The sequence below is a fragment of the Diadema antillarum genome, unplaced genomic scaffold (assembly GCF_040938485.1).
Source record: "Diadema antillarum isolate AM-2024a unplaced genomic scaffold, OU_Dant_1.0 scf00000134, whole genome shotgun sequence".
Classification (NCBI taxonomy): domain Eukaryota; kingdom Metazoa; phylum Echinodermata; class Echinoidea; order Diadematoida; family Diadematidae; genus Diadema; species Diadema antillarum.
In genome coordinates, this window is record NW_027271023.1 from 1832978 (window position 1) to 1854080 (window position 21103).

The 21103-nt window shown below is 39.5% G+C and overlaps 1 protein-coding gene across 1 annotated transcript in view; it reads left to right on the plus strand.

Annotated features, from left to right (window-relative positions):
* Nucleotides 1-265: 265 nt before the first annotated feature.
* LOC139720829 (uncharacterized) overlaps nucleotides 266-21103 on the plus strand; it is a 76312-nt gene continuing 55474 nt past the window's right edge. The window contains exon 1 of the mRNA XM_071632165.1: nucleotides 266-440. Within this exon, the coding sequence (XP_071488266.1) occupies nucleotides 266-440 (175 nt within the window). The remainder of the gene's footprint in view (nucleotides 441-21103) is intronic.

The window sequence follows — 21103 nt, forward strand, 5'->3', positions numbered from 1 at the left end:
ACTCGACAGGTTCACATAATGATTTAATAATGACTGAATAATAAAACAGGAATGATGGATAAATGAGTGCACTTTGAATCATAATCATAGTCACCATGGTTGTCATGATAATACGAAATGACTATAATTTCAATGTTATATGTTATATCTCTCTGTCATTCCTTTCACAAAGACATTAATGATGGAACGAGAATGCTTAAAATTTAGATAACAAGGACCATGTTGTATATATAAAAAAAAAACAACATTTGGAGTATATATTTATATGGCTCGACATCGGAAAGGTACAGAGGCGGAAGAGGGAAAAATAAGGGAGAAGGAAAAGGAGGAGAAAAAGAATGAAGGAAGAGGAAAAGAGAATGATGAAGAGGATGAGAGGAAGATATGGAGGAGGAAGAAGAGGATGAGATGGAGAAGACAGAGAAGGAGGAATGGGGAAAGTGAGTAGGAGGAAGGGATGAGATGGAGAAAAAAAGGAGGTTTAAAAGACGGCTGAGAAGAAGAAGAAGAAGAAAGCGGAGAGGGAGAGGGATGACGGCGATGATGAGAGGGGATCAAGGTGATGGAGGAAGAATTAAGTGGGAGGAAGGGGGAGGGGTAATACTGTCTTAAACGGGGAAGTGTTTGCTCCGTGGTATCCTTGGAGCACAGCCGATAAAAAGGATCACAAAAGTCACATAAAAGAAGGCGAGCAGAAGAAATAAGCCAGTAAATAAGAAGTACATTGACTCGCGGAGGCAGGGATGACAAGACTTTGTAGAATTGTCGCAGAAATTTATGTTTTTCACTGAAGACCACGCAATCTTTCTCTCCCCGCCCCTGTCTTCCTTCTACCCTTTCCCATCTCCTTTCCCATCCATCCCTCTCTCTATATTTCTCCCCACCCCCTCTGTCTCCCATCTTTCTTTCTGTTTTACCTTTCTTTTCTTTTCTTTTTTTTTTTTTGCTATTTGATGGATTTCCCGCTGAGGGAAAATTGATGCGATGTTTCGAATCATCATTGTAAAGTCTAATTGTTGCATCTCCTTTCGAGGCGAAGCACAATAACAAGATATTTTTCTGACATTGATTGGTAGCACTTTTTTTTCAAATCTGGAAGAGGCGTTTGTACTTATCAAATGCTACCTTCGAGCACTCTCTCCTGCATGTGGGCACACTATGTTATGTTATAGCTTTTAGATTTTATCATGTTTTGAGATTCTAGTATATCTAAATCTTTCATGGTTCAAGACGGTAAAGCGTAGGCAGAACCTGGTATTCTGAAACAAAATAATGTAGCTTGTAGTCAAAGTTTCGAGGCAGGATCTCACTGAAGCCTACATCTTATGATAACCGTATATGCCACAATGATAATTCAAAGCAAAAGAGTCTTGTTTTCCATCTGATTCCATTTGCAAAAATAAATGAAGAAGTTTTGAATGTCTGTAAGAGATTTGTGTGGCGAGAACATCAACATTACCTTTAATTCTGTCTATAACTTTATAATATGGTTGTGACTAGAAGGCCTATACTGTTTCGTGAAAGGTAAGTTTTTATATTCATACCAGATTTGATGAATGTGCAACAATTATGCGTTTATTGTAATGCATAGTGGATTCTTATGCATCAAAGCAAACCGTAACTACGCTTAAGCAAGGAGATAACTTCAAGACGCTTGAAACATCCATTACACGGAGGAAAAACTACCGTCCAAATTAACAACAAAGAAATACATGTACTGTGTTCTCAATTGCTACAAATATCATTCATCTTTTATCACCTCACGTATCAAGTTAGATTAATGCTCTGAAGGGAAACAGAGAGAGGCGAAATAAACAGAACTGGCGAGTCGGATAAAAGTGAGAGAACTTACTGGGTGTTGTGATGAGGCGCGTTTCATTATCTCATTTGTGTTTAGTCCCACATTCGTCCCAATCCCAGTATCCCTTCGTTTTTATCTTGACCGATTCCGGACAACGGTTCCTGTTGTTCGACACCGATTCATGTCGAATGATCATGAGTGCGACAATGCACTGATGAATGTGGATCTGGACATATAAAGAACAGAAACAGCCGAACAATCACCCTAATGTAAAGAAAAAGTTCTTGTCTACACTGTATGCATTGAATGCCAGTGGTAATTCGCGAACATTTGTAATGTGTTTTGGACTTGTTCCCCAGACTGCCAAGAGATATCTTTTGAGAGACCTCTGATACGATATCGGAATATCATTCTTATACTCTATTGCACTCGCGGCGCTTGTTCAACCCGATATTGCCATGTGTCACATTGTGATGCATCAGGTATACAGCATATCGAAGTTTCCGCGTTCGCCTTTGTATCATCCGACTGCCAAGATGAAAAATAGAGGGGGAAAAGGCTGACCGGAAATACTTAGCATCTCTCCTTAAATTCTTCCGGCCACTGGACCAAGGGCTCCCACTGTTTGTCGAAATTCTTTGCGAGAAAACGATGTGAAAAAAATAGCAATAGTGATTGTGTGTGGTCTAGCTCTGTGTAGAAAAACTGAATTTACCTTCAGGTGTTTTGTTCGGGGAGGGGAAAAAACACAGATCATAATACGCAATAATATTATAATATCGCGAAGACATAACAACACAGAACAGAAACAAAAACAAAACTACAGGCGGCGGCTCAGTGATACACCTGAAGGAAAGAATGTGTCGTATAACATGACAGCGATTAAATAACACGTGCAAAGTGAAGGCATTTTGACAGTATAGCCTAACTGACGTGAATAGGTCGCGTCCTTGTCATGATCTAGCTGCTTGCGGGTGAATGCCGCTTGTCTCCCAATTTAGGCTTCAAATTGCAGCCTTTGCCCAATTCCACTCCATTTTCCTAAACTTTACGGAAAAATTGGGGTTCTTTTTTTTTTCTTTTCTTTTTCCATGGAAGCAGCAACCTGAATATGGTATATAAAAAATCAGAGTGCGTTGACAGGAGCGCAGTGTAATAAATTAGATATGTTTAGGTTTCTATTCTTATATAGGTCGTGTAACATAGTTTGTACCATAATATGTAGCAGGTATTACTATGTCGGGGGTGGGTGTGCACCCTACAAGCATTGCTTCTTTAGCATTCCTCCCCATTTGTAGCATGTTTTTATCTTCCATGCACATACTTCAGTTGTACATTCTAATGTATTAGTATGCACTTTTTTTCTCTGTTCGGGATGGAAGAATATGAATGAATGAATAAATGAATGAATGAATGAATGAATGAATGAATGAATGAATGAATGAATGAATGAATGAATGAATGAATGAATGGATCGATTGATGGATGGATAATAAATGAATGAATGAATGAATGCTTCAGTGCGCCAACTTTAAGCTAAAGCACTGTTATTCCCTGTTTTCAGTCTCTTATCTCTAACTTGAGAGCAGATCAACACATTGTCATTAATTACGTTGACATTATCCTCAAGACAAACTTTTATTTTATCGCCTGTATCGTGTTGATAACGGGTATGATGTGCATTGTTATACATTAGGTGAGTCTGCCTCAAAGCTATATTGAGCCGGAATCCTCAGGTTGTGAGTAACCCTAATCCAGAAGGAAGTATAGGAACATGACAGGGGTATACAGGATTGATGTATTATTTACAGGAAGTTTGGATATATAAGGAAAATTTGTTCATGAGAGAATAATAGGCTCCCAGAAGGATCACAGATTGGAAGGAGGAAAATTGACTCGATTGATCAAGCTTAAGCCAGACGGAAATTGCCTGCTTACGAATAACAGATTAAATAGGACACAAAGAGAAAAAAGAAACACACAATTCAAGGAATTTACGTTATGTATATGTGGTACTTGTTGGTATATTTATTTGTTGGTATGTGTGTGCGTCCTGCCTGTTTGTCTGTTTTTCAAGTTTGTAGAATCAATTGTCGCAGGTATATACGTATAGCGCCCTCATTATCCTGATTGCGAAGTGGACGAGAAAGTGGGCACAATTATTACATTCTGTTCCAATTGTCGAATAGCGTTTGTGTTCATGTCGATAACTTCTCATCATGAGTTTTTGAGCGATTAAAAACTGGAACAAGTATGTTTTGCATGGTAGGCGCCATGTTGTGCTAGCCCAGATTACATCGACAAAGTGCTTCCGAACCCCTGAAGCTAGCATAACGTACGACTTTGCAGACAAGACACAAAGTAAACTTGCCCTAAGTATTACCCCCTTTCTCCGTTTCATTTTATCTGTCTTCTATTCCGCGCTCAAAAACGAAAGAAAGAAAAAAGAGCAGTTCAAGAGAATGCTCATGATGTAGAAGGTGACAAATCAAACATGCTTTGTTTGCCTCTGGTCTGTTATAAGCTCGACACCACACAAACGCAGAAATAGCTATGAATACGACAAAGTGGTTTTTGGCGTGGCGAACAAATACAAAAAGTAGCCACAGAGTGAACTCAAAACAAATGTCTATCAGAAGTGGTTTCCTCAAGTGTTTTCTCACGCCACTTACGTTAAAATGTCAGCGCATCACTCATCGGCTAAGTCTTGTGCAGGTATTCATGATGAAACGATAATGATAATAAAAAAAGATAGATAGATAGATAGATACAATCGTAGATAGATAGATAGATGGACAGACATACAGACAGATAGACAGGTAAGCTGAGATACCGAAAGTGTACATTCGTATTACCAAAGAGCTCCATGCTATTACAGAGAAACAGTACACACGCAATGTGTGGTTTTTTTTTTTGTTCGTTCGTTCGTGAAGGGTGCATGCGCTGAGTTTGGTTGTACAGATTTATTTTTTTGCCACCATTTTGGTTATTACCTTTATGAGGAAGATATTTTGAGGGGATATTTACCTTCAGGGCGTGCTTTGTTTACCATTTGCAGATGAAACAAAATCCCAGCTTTATGCTCCAAAATAGTTCTGAAATGTGAGTAATAGGGATAGAAACAACCAGTGTAAAACAATTAGGGTCCTAATCAGTATAATCAATGTCAAGTGTTGTTAAATATACAAAATGTAAGCAAAAGTTATAATAGAATTGTGTCTATGCTAAACGGTCTACAGTTATGGTTTAGTGAGAAAAATAGTGATATCTCACTATATTTTAGGCTTTATTACAAAAATCTCATATGGCAGGATGTTTTATTATGATACAACTGACCTACACATCTGCATCAAATGTGATAACTCGAACACTTTTTAAATCACTGCCCCAATGGTAAACATTACCTTTAACAGGACTCTAACGAAATGACATTTTAAAAAAAAATGCATTTCATCACCATTTGTAGGGTCAGTGTCACATTAATCAGAACAAAATGATCCGCGGAAATCCCGGAAACATACCTTGCATTGCCAAGCCTGACTAAACACGTTCATCAGATACTTACATCACAGTGTAATATTGCCATTGACTGGTCCAAATTATAAAACTGTCTGACGCATAGCCATATTTTCCCCTTATGTCGAGTGCGAGACTTGCATGACCAGCACATAGATAACTGCTGAAGCTAATGTTTACATATCCAAGGCCTCGTCTTGGTAAAAAAGAAGAAGAAGAAAAACAGGTTCCAGTTTATTGTACACTTTGTAAAGCAGTTAGATTGGTTGCAATATACTTGTATGCTACCACAATCAATTGCAGTTAATCTTTCTTTATTTTTTTCATTATTCAGGTCTGCAGAACTCGATCGTACAATTTTTTTTTGAGGGTGAAACGTACTGGTAAAAGTCATGATGTTCCCATTCCGTGCAGATAGAATTCATCTACAATTTAGATATACATCAATGATCACAACTTTCAATAAATGTTGAATATTGTGGATTGCACATATTTGTCCATTAGTCTTTCACTTTCACGAGAGTATTCTCATGAAATGTACTTTGTCTTGATTATCAGACAGTGTCATATTGGTTCAGCAATTATCATAATAATTGTATGTTCACTTTATTGTTAATGATTTTATTTGTACATGTTTTATTGATCGGCGTAAGTTCACTCTTATCCAGTTCCTGACATTTCTGCTCTGTGTCATTACGCCAAATTCCGGAAGGAATTCTTTTGTAAATGTGGTCCTGATTTGTTCCACTTATCAATTTTACATATCAGCGGAACGATATTTTTGTTGATGGTTTAAATACCAAATAAACATAGCTATAGTCTTCATGGAATGGATATATCTGTCACAACTTTTTTCAAGGTGTGCTTTTATCATTAGGTCAATGTTTTAATGGTGTTTGGAAGACTTTAAAATGCTAAATAATGGATCAATCTACCACTGGCGTAGCCAGGGGGGGGGGGGGGCGATGGGGGCGATCGCCCCCCCCCCCCCCCCCTAAGATTTGGACCGGGGATTTGGGAGGCGGAAAAAAAAAATGCGTGTATACTGTATATGCATGCACATGAAGCGGGTCTCCTTTGCAACCTTTCATCAAATAAGATATTTTTTGAATATTTCACTCAAAGTGTGCACCAGATCGTTGAATTTCAATTCAAAATATGCAAAATCTCTCGTGCTTGGGAGGGGGATACCCCCTCCCAAACCCTCCCCCTCTGTGCCTCTTTCCCTAGCCTAGTACACTTTTTAGATTTACAAAAAATTATGAATAATTCTGAGTGCACAAGACTTATCACTTATATTCCGAAAACTCAAGGTTCCCTCATGTATAAGGGGAATTTCCCCTTTTAATCGACCCTTTCCTCCCTCAGCCCCCCCCCCCCATCAGTTTGTGCGTGTGTGTGTGTGTGTGTATTTCCCAAATGTTGATTCCATCAAAAATGCGTAGATGAGATATCTCAATTTCAACCTTAAAAAGGCAAAAGCTCGATCGGAAGGGAAGGGTGGGGATAACACTCGCCCACGCCTTCTCCCTGCTCCCCCACCCCTCCCCCCCCCCTTCCACCATGCATAGAAGTATAGACTGTGGCTATACCCAGATCGCTTTATTTCAATTCTAAAAACGCAAAAGCTCCGCGAGCGGGAGGAGGAATCCCCCTTCCTCTATATACATCACTAGACTTTATGCATACACACAGATGGTGCACATTCGGAATAAGAGCTAAATTCCGTGATTTTATCACTTCGATGAAAAAGTATTGCACCAAAAATTTGCAACAGATCGCTGAATTTCAGGTCTGAAAACGCAAAATCACCTTCGTGTGGGAGGGGATATGCCCCTATCTACACCCTCGTGTGCATGCTTTTTCTGTTTGACTGCTGAACAGACGGTGTTCATGATGTTCAGTGTAAGAATTAATAGAAGATTATTTAAATGATACCATTCTATAGGCAAATTGTTCAATAATAATATACACTAAATTATACTGCAACTTTAAACAAGTGGGACTGTTTCATCACGTTAAAACACGCAAAAACATGCATCAAATTGCACCATTTGCAACATCAAAATGCAAAAAGTTCTCACCGTGGGAGGGGGACACCCCCCTCCCACACCCTCCCCTCCCCCTTCACTCGCTCCGCTCTCTCGGGTTCAGTCGCGTTCATGATATTCAGTGAAAAGAGTTAATACAAGAAGTGTATTTTACTTATAGCATTTTATAGGCAAATTGTTCAATAATAATCTACATCAAAATAAACTGCTACCTTAAACAAGTGGGACTGTTTCACGTCGATATAACGCGCAAAAACATGCATCAAATTGCACCATTTGCAACATCAAAATGCAAACAGTTCTCACCGTGGGAGGGGGACACCCTCCCACACCCTCCCCTCCCCCTTCACTCGCTCCGCTCTCTCGGGTTCAGTCGCGTTCATGATATTCAGTGAAAAGAATTAATACAAGAAGTGTATTTAACGTATACCATTTTATAGGCAAATTGTTCAATAATAATCTACACTAAAATTACTGCTACCTTAAACAAGTGGGACTGTTTCACGTCGATAAAACGCGCAAAAACATGCATCTAATTACACCATTTGCAACATCAAAATGCAAAAAGTTCTTACCGTGGGAGGGGGACACCCCCTCCCACACCCTCCCCTCCCCCTCGCTCGCTCCGCTCGCTCGGGTTCAGTCGCGTTCATGATATTCAGTGAAAAGAAGTAATACAAGAAGTGTATTTGAATTATACCATATTATAGGCAAATTGTTCAATGATAATCTACATCAAAATATACTGCAACCTTAAACAAGTGGGACTGTTTCAACTCGTTAAAACACGCAAAAACATGCATCAAATTGCACCATTTGCAACATCAAAATGCAAAAAGTTCTCACCGTGGGAGGGGGACACCCCCCTCCCACACCCTCCCCTCCCCCTTCACTCGCTCTGCTCTCTTTGGTTCAGTCGCGTTCATGATATTCAGTGAAAAGAATTAATACAAGAAGTGTATTTAACGTATAGCATTTTATAGGCAAATTGTTCAATAATAATCTACACTAAAAATTACTGCTACCTTAAACAAGTGGGACTGTTTCACGTCGATAAAACGCGCAAAAACATGCATCTAATTACACCATTTGCAACATCAAAATGCAAAAAGTTCTTACCGTGGGAGGGGGACACCCCCTCCCACCCCCTCCCCTCCCCCTCGCTCGCTCCGCTCGCTCGGGTTCAGTCGCGTTCATGATATTCAGTGAAAAGAAGTAACACAAGAAGTGTATTTAAATTATACCATATTATAGGCAAATTGTTCAATGATAATCTACATCAAAATATACTGCAACCTTAAACAAGTGGGACTGTTTCAACTCGTTAAAACACGCAAAAACATGCATCAAATTGCACCATTTGCAACATCAAAATGCAAAAAGTTCTCACCGTGGGAGGGGGACACCCCCCTCCCACACCCTCCCCTCCCCCTTCACTCGCTCCGCTCTCTCGGGTTCAGTCGCGTTCATGATATTCAATGAAAAGAGTTAATACAAGAAGTGTATTTAACTTATAGCATTTTATAGGCAAATTGTTCAATAATAATCTACATCAAAATAAACTGCTACCTTAAACAAGTGGGACTGTTTCATGTCGATATAACGCGCAAAAACATTCTTCAAATTGCACCATTTACAACATCAAAATGCAAAAAGTTCTCACCGTGGGAGGGGGGACACCCCCCTCCCACACCCTCCCCCCCCCCCCCCTCGCTCACTCCGCTCGCTCGGGCTCGGTCGCTTCGCTCCCTCGCAGACTAACCGCCCCCCCCTAAGATTAAATCCTGGCTACGCCGTTGCAATCTACACATTCACGGCTACACAGTCATAAAAGCTTCCTTTTTATCTGATTATCAAGAAGGGCAACTTCATGAATAAGCAAGTGGAGATACATGCGTTTGACAAATTAAAGGCTCTTCTTAATTTGTTCGTTTGTTGTTGTTGGTTTTTTTTTTTTTGCAATCGACGAGAACGAAATGTTTCCAGTTTATCATAGTCCAACTCAGTTGTAAAAGTGATGGCTTATTCATCAAGTCCCAGCAGCCAGCTGTTTTTGTTTCTGTTTACTTCTTTTTTTTCTAGATTTCCCCTTTTCCTTTATCATATTTTACTTTTGTTTCCTCTCGATCTTTCGATCTCTTTTTTTTTTTGTTTATAGTGTTTTTGTCTGTTTCAATCGTGTTCAACATCAACAATCGGTTAGGGGATGCTTCATTATATAGTCCATCACCTCGACACGAACTAAGACAGCTGAACATGAAAAACAACATCGTAAGCTGAAGATTTCCTGAGGCATCCCGATTTGCTGCGATCAGGCGACCATATCATATCTTTTCTTTTTTTAAAAAATGATATACATTGTACATCTGATGAATACACTACAATTCGTCACTGGTTGGCCGGTCGAGGAACTGTATCATATACTTTGTGTGTTGTGCATCGTCTATTGTACGGCGCCTCCCTTTTGACGATAATCGGAGTTTGTTCCCATCACAGACACGATAAAACGCACTTAAATGGTGTCCGTGATGAACAAATGTAAATATTAACCCGTCCGAGTAGCAGATGATACAGTACTGTTTGGATTTCGTTAAGCTGTAACAACACTATCTGTAGAAGTTACATTCTTTTGAGAACATCGTGAGAGAATGTCGATGTTTATCATATTGACATAATAAAAGCCAAGGAGAGAGATAGACAACAATTGCCTTCTATACCTAATGTGTCTTCTCTTTCTTTCTTTCATTCATTCTTTCTTTCCATCTGTTTTCTGTCTCCCTGTCTCTCTATCCACTTACCTATCCTTCTATCCTTGAAGATCGTCTATCTTCCTATGTCTTATATCTGTTTGTCTATCAATCTATCTATCTATCTATTGATCTATGTATCTTTTTATTTATCTATCTATATATCTTCCTATGCATTTATCAGTGAAGCTATCCATGCCTATTTCTACTCCATACTGTAATCAACAACACAGTTGGTTCTGTCTTCTTGTGGCCACTCCGTTAAAGTTTTGAAAGAGCGCCAATATTGTGCATTTACTTCGTGGGAACTTTTCCAACTCGCACCGCCATCTTTTTGGTTCTCCCCTGATCAAAACAGGATACAAGTGTGACACTCGATGATTGACGGAAAATAAGGCGAAAATCATGTTTAAAGTGTCTGGATGATGACACGACAAATCAAATGCTGAGCATGCAATAAATATAATAAATAGTGAGCAATATCTTATTGCATGATGCCACACATGTCGTTGTTGGGTACGTGCCCATTTAATCACACAGTTCATTCTTCCAAAGGTATTAGATCGGCCGACAATGACGTCATACATATCATGCCAATTTTGTTTCCTCTATAGGACGATTGCTTGTTGAGCTATAAGGGTCAGCGGTAAATATCGATGCGACAAAAGTTTCGTTTCTACGATGTGTGTGAACTGCTGTTCTTATCATAAAAATGTAATTTCAGGGCAGGTTCAAGTTTGCTCTACTGATTAAAGTAAAACCAAACTATCAGAATGACGGACTTTTCATCAAGATCGGAACTTGGATAAGAACGTCATGAAATTTAAAATGTTTTTATAAAGTTTAGATTAGGTGATGATCCCAGTTCAAAAGTCTCCCATTTGCCTGCTCTCCAAGGTCTCTGTGCTTGTTATGCTACCTGAAAAAGAAAAAGAAAATGCGCATCGCTTGCATTATATCACTGTTGCGTGGCAACAACGCATATCAGTGAAGCCTTTTACCATTATCATTATGTTCGTGTGTTTTTTTTTTTGTTTTTTTGTTTGTTTTTGTTTTTTTTTTTTTGGGGGGGGGGGTTACAGTTGTGTAAGAAGCATGGGTGACTTATTTGATCAAAAAACCAATTTGGGACTGCTGAACTGATCACATCATCCCCTCGGCTAATTTGTTGGCAACGCGCGTGTTTACATTACAATTTTTACATTTTTTTACTTAATTGATTAGATGTACTCAGTAATTGATTAATTATCAATTACCTAATCGACTAATCAAATTAAACGATTAGATTAAATGCCACTGCACGGTGTGGTTACAAAATATGTCATTGTTCTGTGTATAATATGCAGAAAGCTGTTGATCTTATTCACTTTATGATTTATGATGTAAGTGCATACATTCATATAAACCCCAAAGTGTACCTAACATTGCATTAAATCAATGATCGTATAATAGTAATGCCTTGTTGTCCAGTAATGAAGTAATCAATTCAATGACAACATTCCGAGAAAAATAAGACCAAACAAAACAAAACAAAACATTAATAGGACACTGTATACCAACAAGTCGTGCATTTCGATTGACCAGTTACATTCTACCGTAAAGATAAAGTCAGAAAACAATGCATCACTGCTTTAAATCAAAGTGTAACAGCAGCATGCTACAAAAATATTATCTGTGTGGAAGTAAAACTTTTTGTGATTGCCATGAATACTTTTTCAGATGACGCCGCTCGAAGATAACCCTTATCATGCAGTCGACTAAAAGGTTAAGATACTTCTCCAGCCCACGTTGTGATTATTTTCTTTCAATCAATTCACAATCTCTCAAACTTAGACAGCAGAATAACGGTATCACCGTACTCTCCAAGGTAACGTGATGATGAAGGCCAACATGAGGTCATTTCCGTCCTAAACGAGATGTAGTACATGTATTTCTAGTTGGCCTTTGGTAACGTGTGTGTCATTATGCGTACGCGATATAATGTCGTTTTCGTGCCATCATGTAAAATGAAGTTGTAATCGTGATTCAGTTTACTTTCCTCCCCTAAATGTTCTTAAATTCCAGTATGAAAGTATTAAACAATTACATAACTCCAAAATCAGTTAATTTCTTAACACTGTTAAACAGAACAAACTGATTGGCAAATGAAATGAAAGGAAAAGAGGATTCAAGGAAATAAAGTTTACATATAGGTCTTAAATGGATAATGAATATTTGTAATCAGAGGTAGAGTCAATTACATGATTTTTTCTTTGTTCTTTCCTAATAAATTAGTAACCTGCAGATAATGTCCTTGTTCTAATTCCTACGATGACGGTCCATGGATATGATTGAGAGGAACCATTACCTTTGCCTCAGTATATATAGGCTTAGATTTGGTAAGAAGGATGACCGAGATTTTGTAGGGGGAATTCACTTCAATTATCTCTACTTATTTTAAGCTTCATCATGTTCATAAAATTTACTATATTCGTGTCTTTTGGACTTCATCGCGAAATAAAAAAGCCGACTTCCTATTCCTCTAGATTTCGAGGTATCATCCTTTTTTATAGGCTTTAAGCATGTTTGCTCCTTTTTCTCATCGCATCTATCAGGTTAAAGGGATGGTATAGTATTTTATCTTATAAAATAGCACAGAGCATACCATTCCTAGAGGAATTCAACGTTTATTTAATGACAATGGGTTTCGGAATGGCTGAAACATGCAAAAACAAAGTTAAAAAAGCGATCGTAATAAAAGGATCGCTCTGTTTTTTGGATATCTCGGCCATTTCAAAACCAATTGTCATCAAATGAACGTTGAATTCCTAGTCGAAGTACATGCTCTTTCATATTTCATGAGAGGTTTCTCATTATCTCACCAACAATGTAAAAAAAAACAAAAAAAAAACGGAAGTTGTTAGGCTCAACTTAAACTATACATTCCCTTCAGTTATAATCCCACAGGCACTGCCCAAGCAAAACAAAAACAAAACAAAACCTGTGAGTACTCCATTGGTTTGCATGATGATTACACAACATACATGGCAAACAATCGATGAACGATGAGATTGATTATTTTTGTGGAGTACTTCTCAAATTCAATACTGTGTTGTAATTGTATTGCAATAAAGGAATGCAAAGTTTGGTCTAACGTCTTGAACCCGAAATGGATAAAGCTGCAATTTTGATCACACTCTATCTATTCGCCTCTCTGTCTTTCAGCGAGAAATTTCTTCGAAGATATATACCAACACACACATATGCAGGCACACTTTCAAATCATTTCAGCAATTCAACCGTACTTTGACCCGTAAAGAGAGATGGCACAATGAAAAAGTTGTCCATGGAAAATTGAACATAAGTGGGGGGAATCGTTTCGGCAAATTCGATGTTCCCGCGCGGGTTCTGTTTCTCCGCGCATAGCATCACCAACTTCTATGGTAACGCCATACAAGACTCCGTGCATGGGATATAAATAAACACTTTGCGTGGGAATGGAGCTGAATCCGTGGACCATGTGTGACTTTGATCCATCCAATTCTGGGTCCTTCTTTACAATTTCTGCCAATGCGAATGCAAATTATGCCGAATGGATGGAGGTGCGTGACGCTGAAGAAAACCACATGTCGTTGTGCCTTGATGTATCTCCCCTGTCAAACTTGCTGTCTTCTGTATGTAGATGTTTCCAACCCAGCCATTCGCCAGTCAGTTTTTCGTGCGTCGCTGTTCCGTCCTTCCTTCCTAAGTCCATCCTCTTGTCTACTCTTGATTATAATCGTTACTCTGTATCATGTTTGTCAGATTATCACTTCTAATACATCCCCATTTTCTCATTCAGAGTTCCTTCTTGATTCCGTTTCCCGTACAGTCATCTCCGGATGTTTAACCTTGTCATAATTATCAAGGAGTTATCCTTGGTCATATCAACATGTTTTTCACTTTCTAGTTTTGAATCACCACTCCGTTCTCTAGTAACAGTTCTGCTACATTGTAAATAAGTATCAGGTTTATCAATGGCACCAAGAGATTGCAATAGTCGTCATTGCGCCTTTCGCCCAAACGTTATTGGTATCTCTTGTTTCTTCCATGAAGGCCGTCTGTCGTCCTTAAACGGTGTAGAAGGCGAGGATGAAGAGCTCAGAACATCCTGATCAAGTTGGCTGTGCTCACTAGCGCAAAAAATACAATGGTAGAAAATTTCGTCAAAATGGGACGTAATAAACTGCCATCTTTTCACAGAATAGTGATATTGATTGCAACCACATTGTGAAAAGTTAGCTGAAGTGGCGATGTCTTCTCCCATCAGGTCGTGGACAAAATCATTATCATTTACACGCACAAAAAAAAATCAAAATCACTTTTCTCGGTTTGCGATTTGGCGACTTCAGCTCTTTCTCCCTAAAAGTCATCATTGCTAATTCATCTTTAATTTCATGCCCCACAAGAGCTTCTGTGAATATTCGTATAAAGTAAATTGAGAGCATTGTAAGATAATTAGTATCATATCCAATTGCCGTATGCGGTCGATGTCAATTTGGCGCTTGAAACGCCTGAAACTTTTAAATTCCACAACTTTCTCATCTTAGGTCCGATTTTGATGACACGTCTACTAATCTGTTTTATTGATAAAACTACCCAAATTAAACGTGGTGTGGAAATTCAAAGTTCATCTCATCCCCTTTCATTCTTCCATCTTGCGAAGTTCAACCCATGGGCAATGCGATTTTCTCTACGCCCTTATAGACCCAAGGCCAAGTCTTGTTTAAACTTTCCATAAAAACCTTCCCTGCAGCTCAACGGGGTCATCCAGTGAACTCGGAGTGATTACAATGTCAATGCCAAACTGCTTCATATTTCGCACTAAAAAGGGAGAAGTAGGAACATGAGAAGGAGGAGGAGGAGGAAGAGGAGGAAGAGGAGGAGGAGGAGGAGGAGGAGGAGAGAGAGAGAGAGAGAAAGAGGGAACAGGTAGGAGTAGAAGAAGGTGAGGGAAAAGAGGATTTGTTGAGTTTGAGTTCAGATGTGTTTCATATAAGCCACTAAAGAGGCAATCAAAAGCTTATGAGCAAGCGACCAGCGGTCCATCGTTTGGGTTTGGAGCTGCTATAGCAGTCTCTTCTCCGGCGGACTAGGCACTGTGGACCTCCTTATAGCTAACGTCACTATAGTTGTTGCTGAAGAAGAGGAGGAATAAGTAGAAGTAGAAGATGAAAAAAAAAGAAGAGGAGGAGAACGAGGAGAGGTTTGGAGGTCATCATGGATATTATAAAGACACATAACTTCTCTAACGATGGTTCCCAATACCTCCACAATGAAAAGGATGCTAACAATACAGTTTTAGCTTTTATGACCCTCCTGATGGGAACAGGACACCGATGCACTCTCACACAGTGATATTGTATGTCGCACACATTCCTTTCTAAATCGAAATTTGTTTCCTCTGCTGTGCGTCTTTCCGAATGACACAACAGCTATTACGTTCAGACGGCGAGAATAAGCTCTATGGGGCGCCAAGTGTTGCACTGTCGATTTCGTTACAAAATCAACATTGCGACACTTGGCGCCCCATAGATCTTATCCTCGAAGTTAGCTTATTCTCGAGGTTAAGGATCACCGTCTCAACGTAACTATTAATAACGCGATTACAATGATACACATATCCTTAGTCAATAGCCAATACCAAGATTACTTTTATGATACTGATTATCATGACAACGATGACGACGACGATGATGATGAGGACGCATCTATCTGAGCAATGTTGTATGTTATCATACCCTCCCCTCTAGTAAGAAGCAAAACGCTGTACCTCGGATAGGACATTAATAAAGTGGAGGTACCGTATGTGAGAGAGTCACAATTTATGAACGTGAAAGATGCCGTTTTATTCTTCGAAAAAAGCAGGGTGCATAACCCAGTGAAGTGGTATCGCCTCACATCAATCTGGACCCCACGGAAGACCAGCCAGTGCAGCGTATGAATATGAACTATCCAGCCATCTTCTGAGTTTGAAAAATGAAACAAAAAGCAAACAAACAAACAACCAAACAAGGAAAATATAATATCCTAAAAAGTCTGTTGCAGAGATAATAGTAATGTTGGTGTTGATAATTGACAGTGATCATTGTTTTTTTCATCCGAACCTGCTTCTGGCCGTGGTGACACAGAGGGTGCTTGTATCAACTCTTTTTCTCTGCAGAAACAGGTTTTCCAAACAGCTTTCAAGGAATTTTTACGAGTTGATAAACACAAAGCTGTTTTGAAAGCCCTTTCGGAAAGCCTTTTCGAAAGGGTACGTTTATCAACTCTCTTTTTCTCGGCAGAAACAGGTTTTCCAAACAGCTTTCAAGGAATTTTTACGAGTTGATAAACGCAAAGTTGTTTTGAAAGCCCTTTCGGAAAGCCTTTTCGAAAGCCGCAAATTTGTGGTTTTCCAAACAGGTTTCCTAAACAGGTTTTCAGAAACCTGTTTGTAAAAGCCTTTTGAAGTTGATAAACGCAAAGCTGTTTTGAAATGGCTTTGTAGTATTGTACTGCAGTTACGTACAATGCACGCCTTATATGACTTGCGCAATGCAGGTGTGCAGTGACAGGCCAGTTATCGTGTTCGCGAAGAGAGTTGATAAACGCAACTATTTTGGAAGTCGTTTCTAAAGGGCTTTGGAGAGGGCTTTTGAATGCCGTTTAAACAGGGGAAAGTTGATAAACGCAGCCAAAGTCTCATGCCGCCACTCAGAAATATTTGAAGTATGTGCTAAACTGGAGCTGCCTCACAGATAGGAAGACAATTGATTCATGTGGCATTGCATCATCACTCGTCACTCTCAAAGGAAGATATGTCTTTATGATGGTAATTGCTTTTCGCCGTCCCTTGTTAGAAAACAAGCGGCACATTAATAGTACAGGGCTTTGGAAAGGGCTTTGGAAAGGGCTATGGAAAAGGCTTTGGAAAGGGCTTTGAAAAGGGCTTTCGAAATGGCTTTCGAAAGTCGTTTAAACAGGGGAAAGTCGATAAACGCAGCCTATGTCGAGTATCGATTGATTCTGACGTTCAAAACGTCCATTCTTCCACGTTATGTTTCACGCGGTACAAGGCATTAAACCTCAGTCTGCGATCTCTCATCCGGGACATTTGGTGTGTTTTTTTCCAGAAAGCTCTTATATAGCACCTTTTCACCCTTTGAGTTATCTGTCCCTCGAAAATCGAAAAGTCATTGCAATGCCAGGGGATTCGATGTTTCCTTGCTCTTTATCGCAAACGATTTTCTCATCACGTCCAATTTTATCAGTCCATTCTTTCAAAGGTGTGGGCCGATAATTCACTGTGTGGTTAGAAAGTTTGGCATTTGGTCGAACGTCGCTTTCTCTGAGTGTAACGTGGGTGGTGTGTAGTCGAGATAGCGAAGAATCATGGACCACAAGAATAATGTTTCCTTAATACCCTGCCCCCCCCCCCACATCGACTTTCCTCTGTATAGATTAGAATTTTAAAAAAAGGTAGAAAACAATCAAAATGATTACAGTGCAGGATTTCAGCAATGCGTCAACTCATATAATGGCTATATTGTCTAATGTCCAGGTTAGGGAGAACGGTTAGCGTTTTTTTTTTATGATTTTGGCAATCAAACTGCTTGCTCCATGATAAGGACAGGGTCAATATTTTTTTCCCTTCTCTTCAACCAGACACACACATACAGACACACATAAACAATTATGATACTTTTCGATCTTTAGTCTTCGTGTCTATAATACATTATGCTACAAACACTTCTGCTTGCTTCTTTTTTATGCCAGATATCACGTCTCTCTTGAAATACTCCTCAAGGTAGTGTCTCATCAAATAATCATTAATCATCATCCGAGTACATGACAACAATCCATTGATTTCCCAAAACATTACTTGAGGGACCTAGACCCCTCTATGCATATTTTTCAGGGGTACTGTCATACCCCCCCCATATGGCACAAGTGTGTGACCTATTTTATGCTTTTTTCTGTGTCACGCAATATATTACTTCCATTGTACGGTGTAATATGTGTTACATATAACGTTTGGACACAGGTTAACATGTCCAGGGTCTTCAAGAACACTTTCTAAACCTTTCAGACTGAAAGGCTACGATATGATTGTGCTTGTTTCTCTGCATTGCTACGCTGTGCCTTTTAACTGTCATTACTCGATAGCATTTTGACATGAATACCTTCATGATTGAACCTGTAAGGATTTGCTAAAACAAACAAACAAACAAAAAGAAAATACAGACACTAAGCTCACATAACAATCTCGCCTCCAGCAATGACATTTTTTTTTTGTTCGCTTTATGTTTACTTCTTTTGTGTTGTTGGCTTGTTTGGCTTATCCCATTTTTTTGAATTTACATTTTTTTTTTTTTTTTGGGGGGGGGGGTGAGAAGTGAGAAAGGGATATCATATTTCTACCTGTATGCAATAAAGCTGGAGCGTGAAAAGGTCTTCACGACCAGTAGATTTTGAAATTATGCAATAACTATATGAATATGTAAATCAGCAGTGTTCCCTCAGCAAATCTGATGGCATGCTTAAAACATCAAAAGTTTATGATGTTTTTGCGAAGTTTAGCTCCAGCTCGGAACCATAAAAGGAGACCCCTCGGGTGCTAACTATCCCTGTGAGACAACGAGGAACAACCCACGTGTTTGTTTGTTTTTTATTCAGATTTTGTGTGTGTGTTAGTGTGTGTGTGTGTGTGTGTGTGTGTGTGTGTGTGAGTGTGCGTATGTGTGCGGGTGTGGGTGTGTTTGAGAGGGAGAGAGAGAGAGAGAGAGAGAGAGAGTGTGTGTGTGTGTGTATGTGGTTTTAGTACATGCATATGCGATGAGTGGTGAGCGCATTTGTTATCAGCGCATCTATGCACAATCGACTTTTTCTCGGATGACAATAATTATATCATAACACTATTCATACATGCATCTCTAATAGCTCCCATTGGTATTCGATGTCAGATCCGTGTCAGTGCAGTGACACCGTGCCCATATTAGACAGTAAAGAGTAGATAGATTGTGGAGAGGCGGAGGGGACGGGGGAGGGGAAGGAGCGGAGGAGAGGGAGGGGTGAAGGGGAGAGAGGGGTGAAGGGGAGGGAGGGGTGATTGCCCGTGACAGGTGAGGTACAGTGCATGGTAGCTACATGATGGGAGATGACAATTCCATGAAAAACTAAAACCTCTCACGACGTTCAAAATGCTCTCCATGGTGGTGTATTATGCATGGTATGGGTATACTGCGTCGACAAAGGCATGACAGTACTCTTAACGATGTTTATGATCGGAACACGACCACGTGATGGGCCACATACGTTCCTCATGAGGAAGCTTGTCACGTTTAAAGGGATCGACAGAGGAGCGTAATGACATTAATGTGGCGCTCTGCGACGACTTAAGCCAGAAATTCGGGGCATCTTCTTCCCAGCTCTCGTTTAGTCAAAAGAGCCGTCTCCACTGCTCTTCTCTCGTGGTATGCCGTCAGAATCTTTAGCCCTCTAGCCCATTCCGAGGAAACCTTCCTCTAGGCTGTCGCATCTTTCCATGTGTGTATGACTTGTAGCTACGTTGTGGTTACCTATAGTTACCCAGGCTAGCGTAACTTCGCCGATTTCCCTTTTTTCCTCGCATTGTTATTATCGTTATTATTATTTTCACTCAGAAATGTAAACCAACACCGAAACGATGCTCAGCAAATGACATCAGTCATGTTTATGAGGGCGGTATTCCCTGAACACTAATGTTCACCAGCTGTGGGGGAGGAGCGCAGGGATCGAGGGGTTGAGCCGGGTGAGAGCGAACGAACCAACACTGCCATAGTTTATAGGGCGTTTCACACTTAAAGGGAACTCGTTTGTAAACGTGTGTAAAAACACGACTCATGCCAAGCGAAGTTTTCTTTTTTTCCCCCTTAAAGGCTGAATGAAGATTTGAAATACCTTTCGTATAATATATATGCATACATGTATATGTATTGATTCGAGTATTAGGGGCCCATATCCCGCTATGTGTAAATATTATATATATCGAGTTTTAATCGATTCTGCGGCATTAGATTTAAAATAAGATTGAGGAGCAGAAACTTAACTTGACCTAATATTTTCTCTTCTACCATGACGTGTGCATACATCCTTACGAACCTTGGCATGAAATCATATTATTTATTATTTATTTATTCCGTCATGTTTAAACAGGGTAGTCCCCTCAGTTTCTCAACTGCTTTCCAGGGGAGCCCTGTCTTGTACATAATGATAAAAGACTGGATTACAATAAACTTCATAAAAAATCACATACAAGTATAACACATATACACAAAACAATACACTCTTAAAAAGATACTAGACAATGGAGTCTGACATAAAATGTATTCTGAATTCGGTATAAACAAAGTGTATTATTAAAAAAAAAACAACAACTGTGTAATAAAAATTACTGTAATGACACACCAAAATAAAAACTGAGTTTATCGAATTTGCTTGCTTGTTTTTATTGTGGCACATCTGTTTTATGAAATGTAGTTCACATGACAGGTGGTTTCAGCCATAATTAGACTTAATTCAGTGTATGAGCATCTCGCATCTCTATACAAAATTAGAAACAAACGAGATGTTTCTTTTAAGTCTGAAATCGTTCTATGTTTCACGCACTATGCTATCACAAACACAACACGCGTCGTCTTTCATCAATAGACAATCGGATGAGATGTTCAGCCATCGAGAGTGCAACCCTCCCGAAACTATCCTCTGGAGATCCACTCGCCTCGGCCGAGGTCGATGTTTTATTGAGCGATGTCAAAATGTTGTGATCCCGGGCCCAATGAAAAGTCTCATTGAATAAAAGGTTAAATTCGGATGTTCCTTGGTGAATTTGGCATGATTTCTCTTGGTGAGCAATGACAGCCTGGCTGTTAGGGTGTAGGGCCAAAATGAAAAGCGCAGTACATGTACGACTGTGTTGCCATGTGCAGGTGCCTCGATCGTGTCGATAT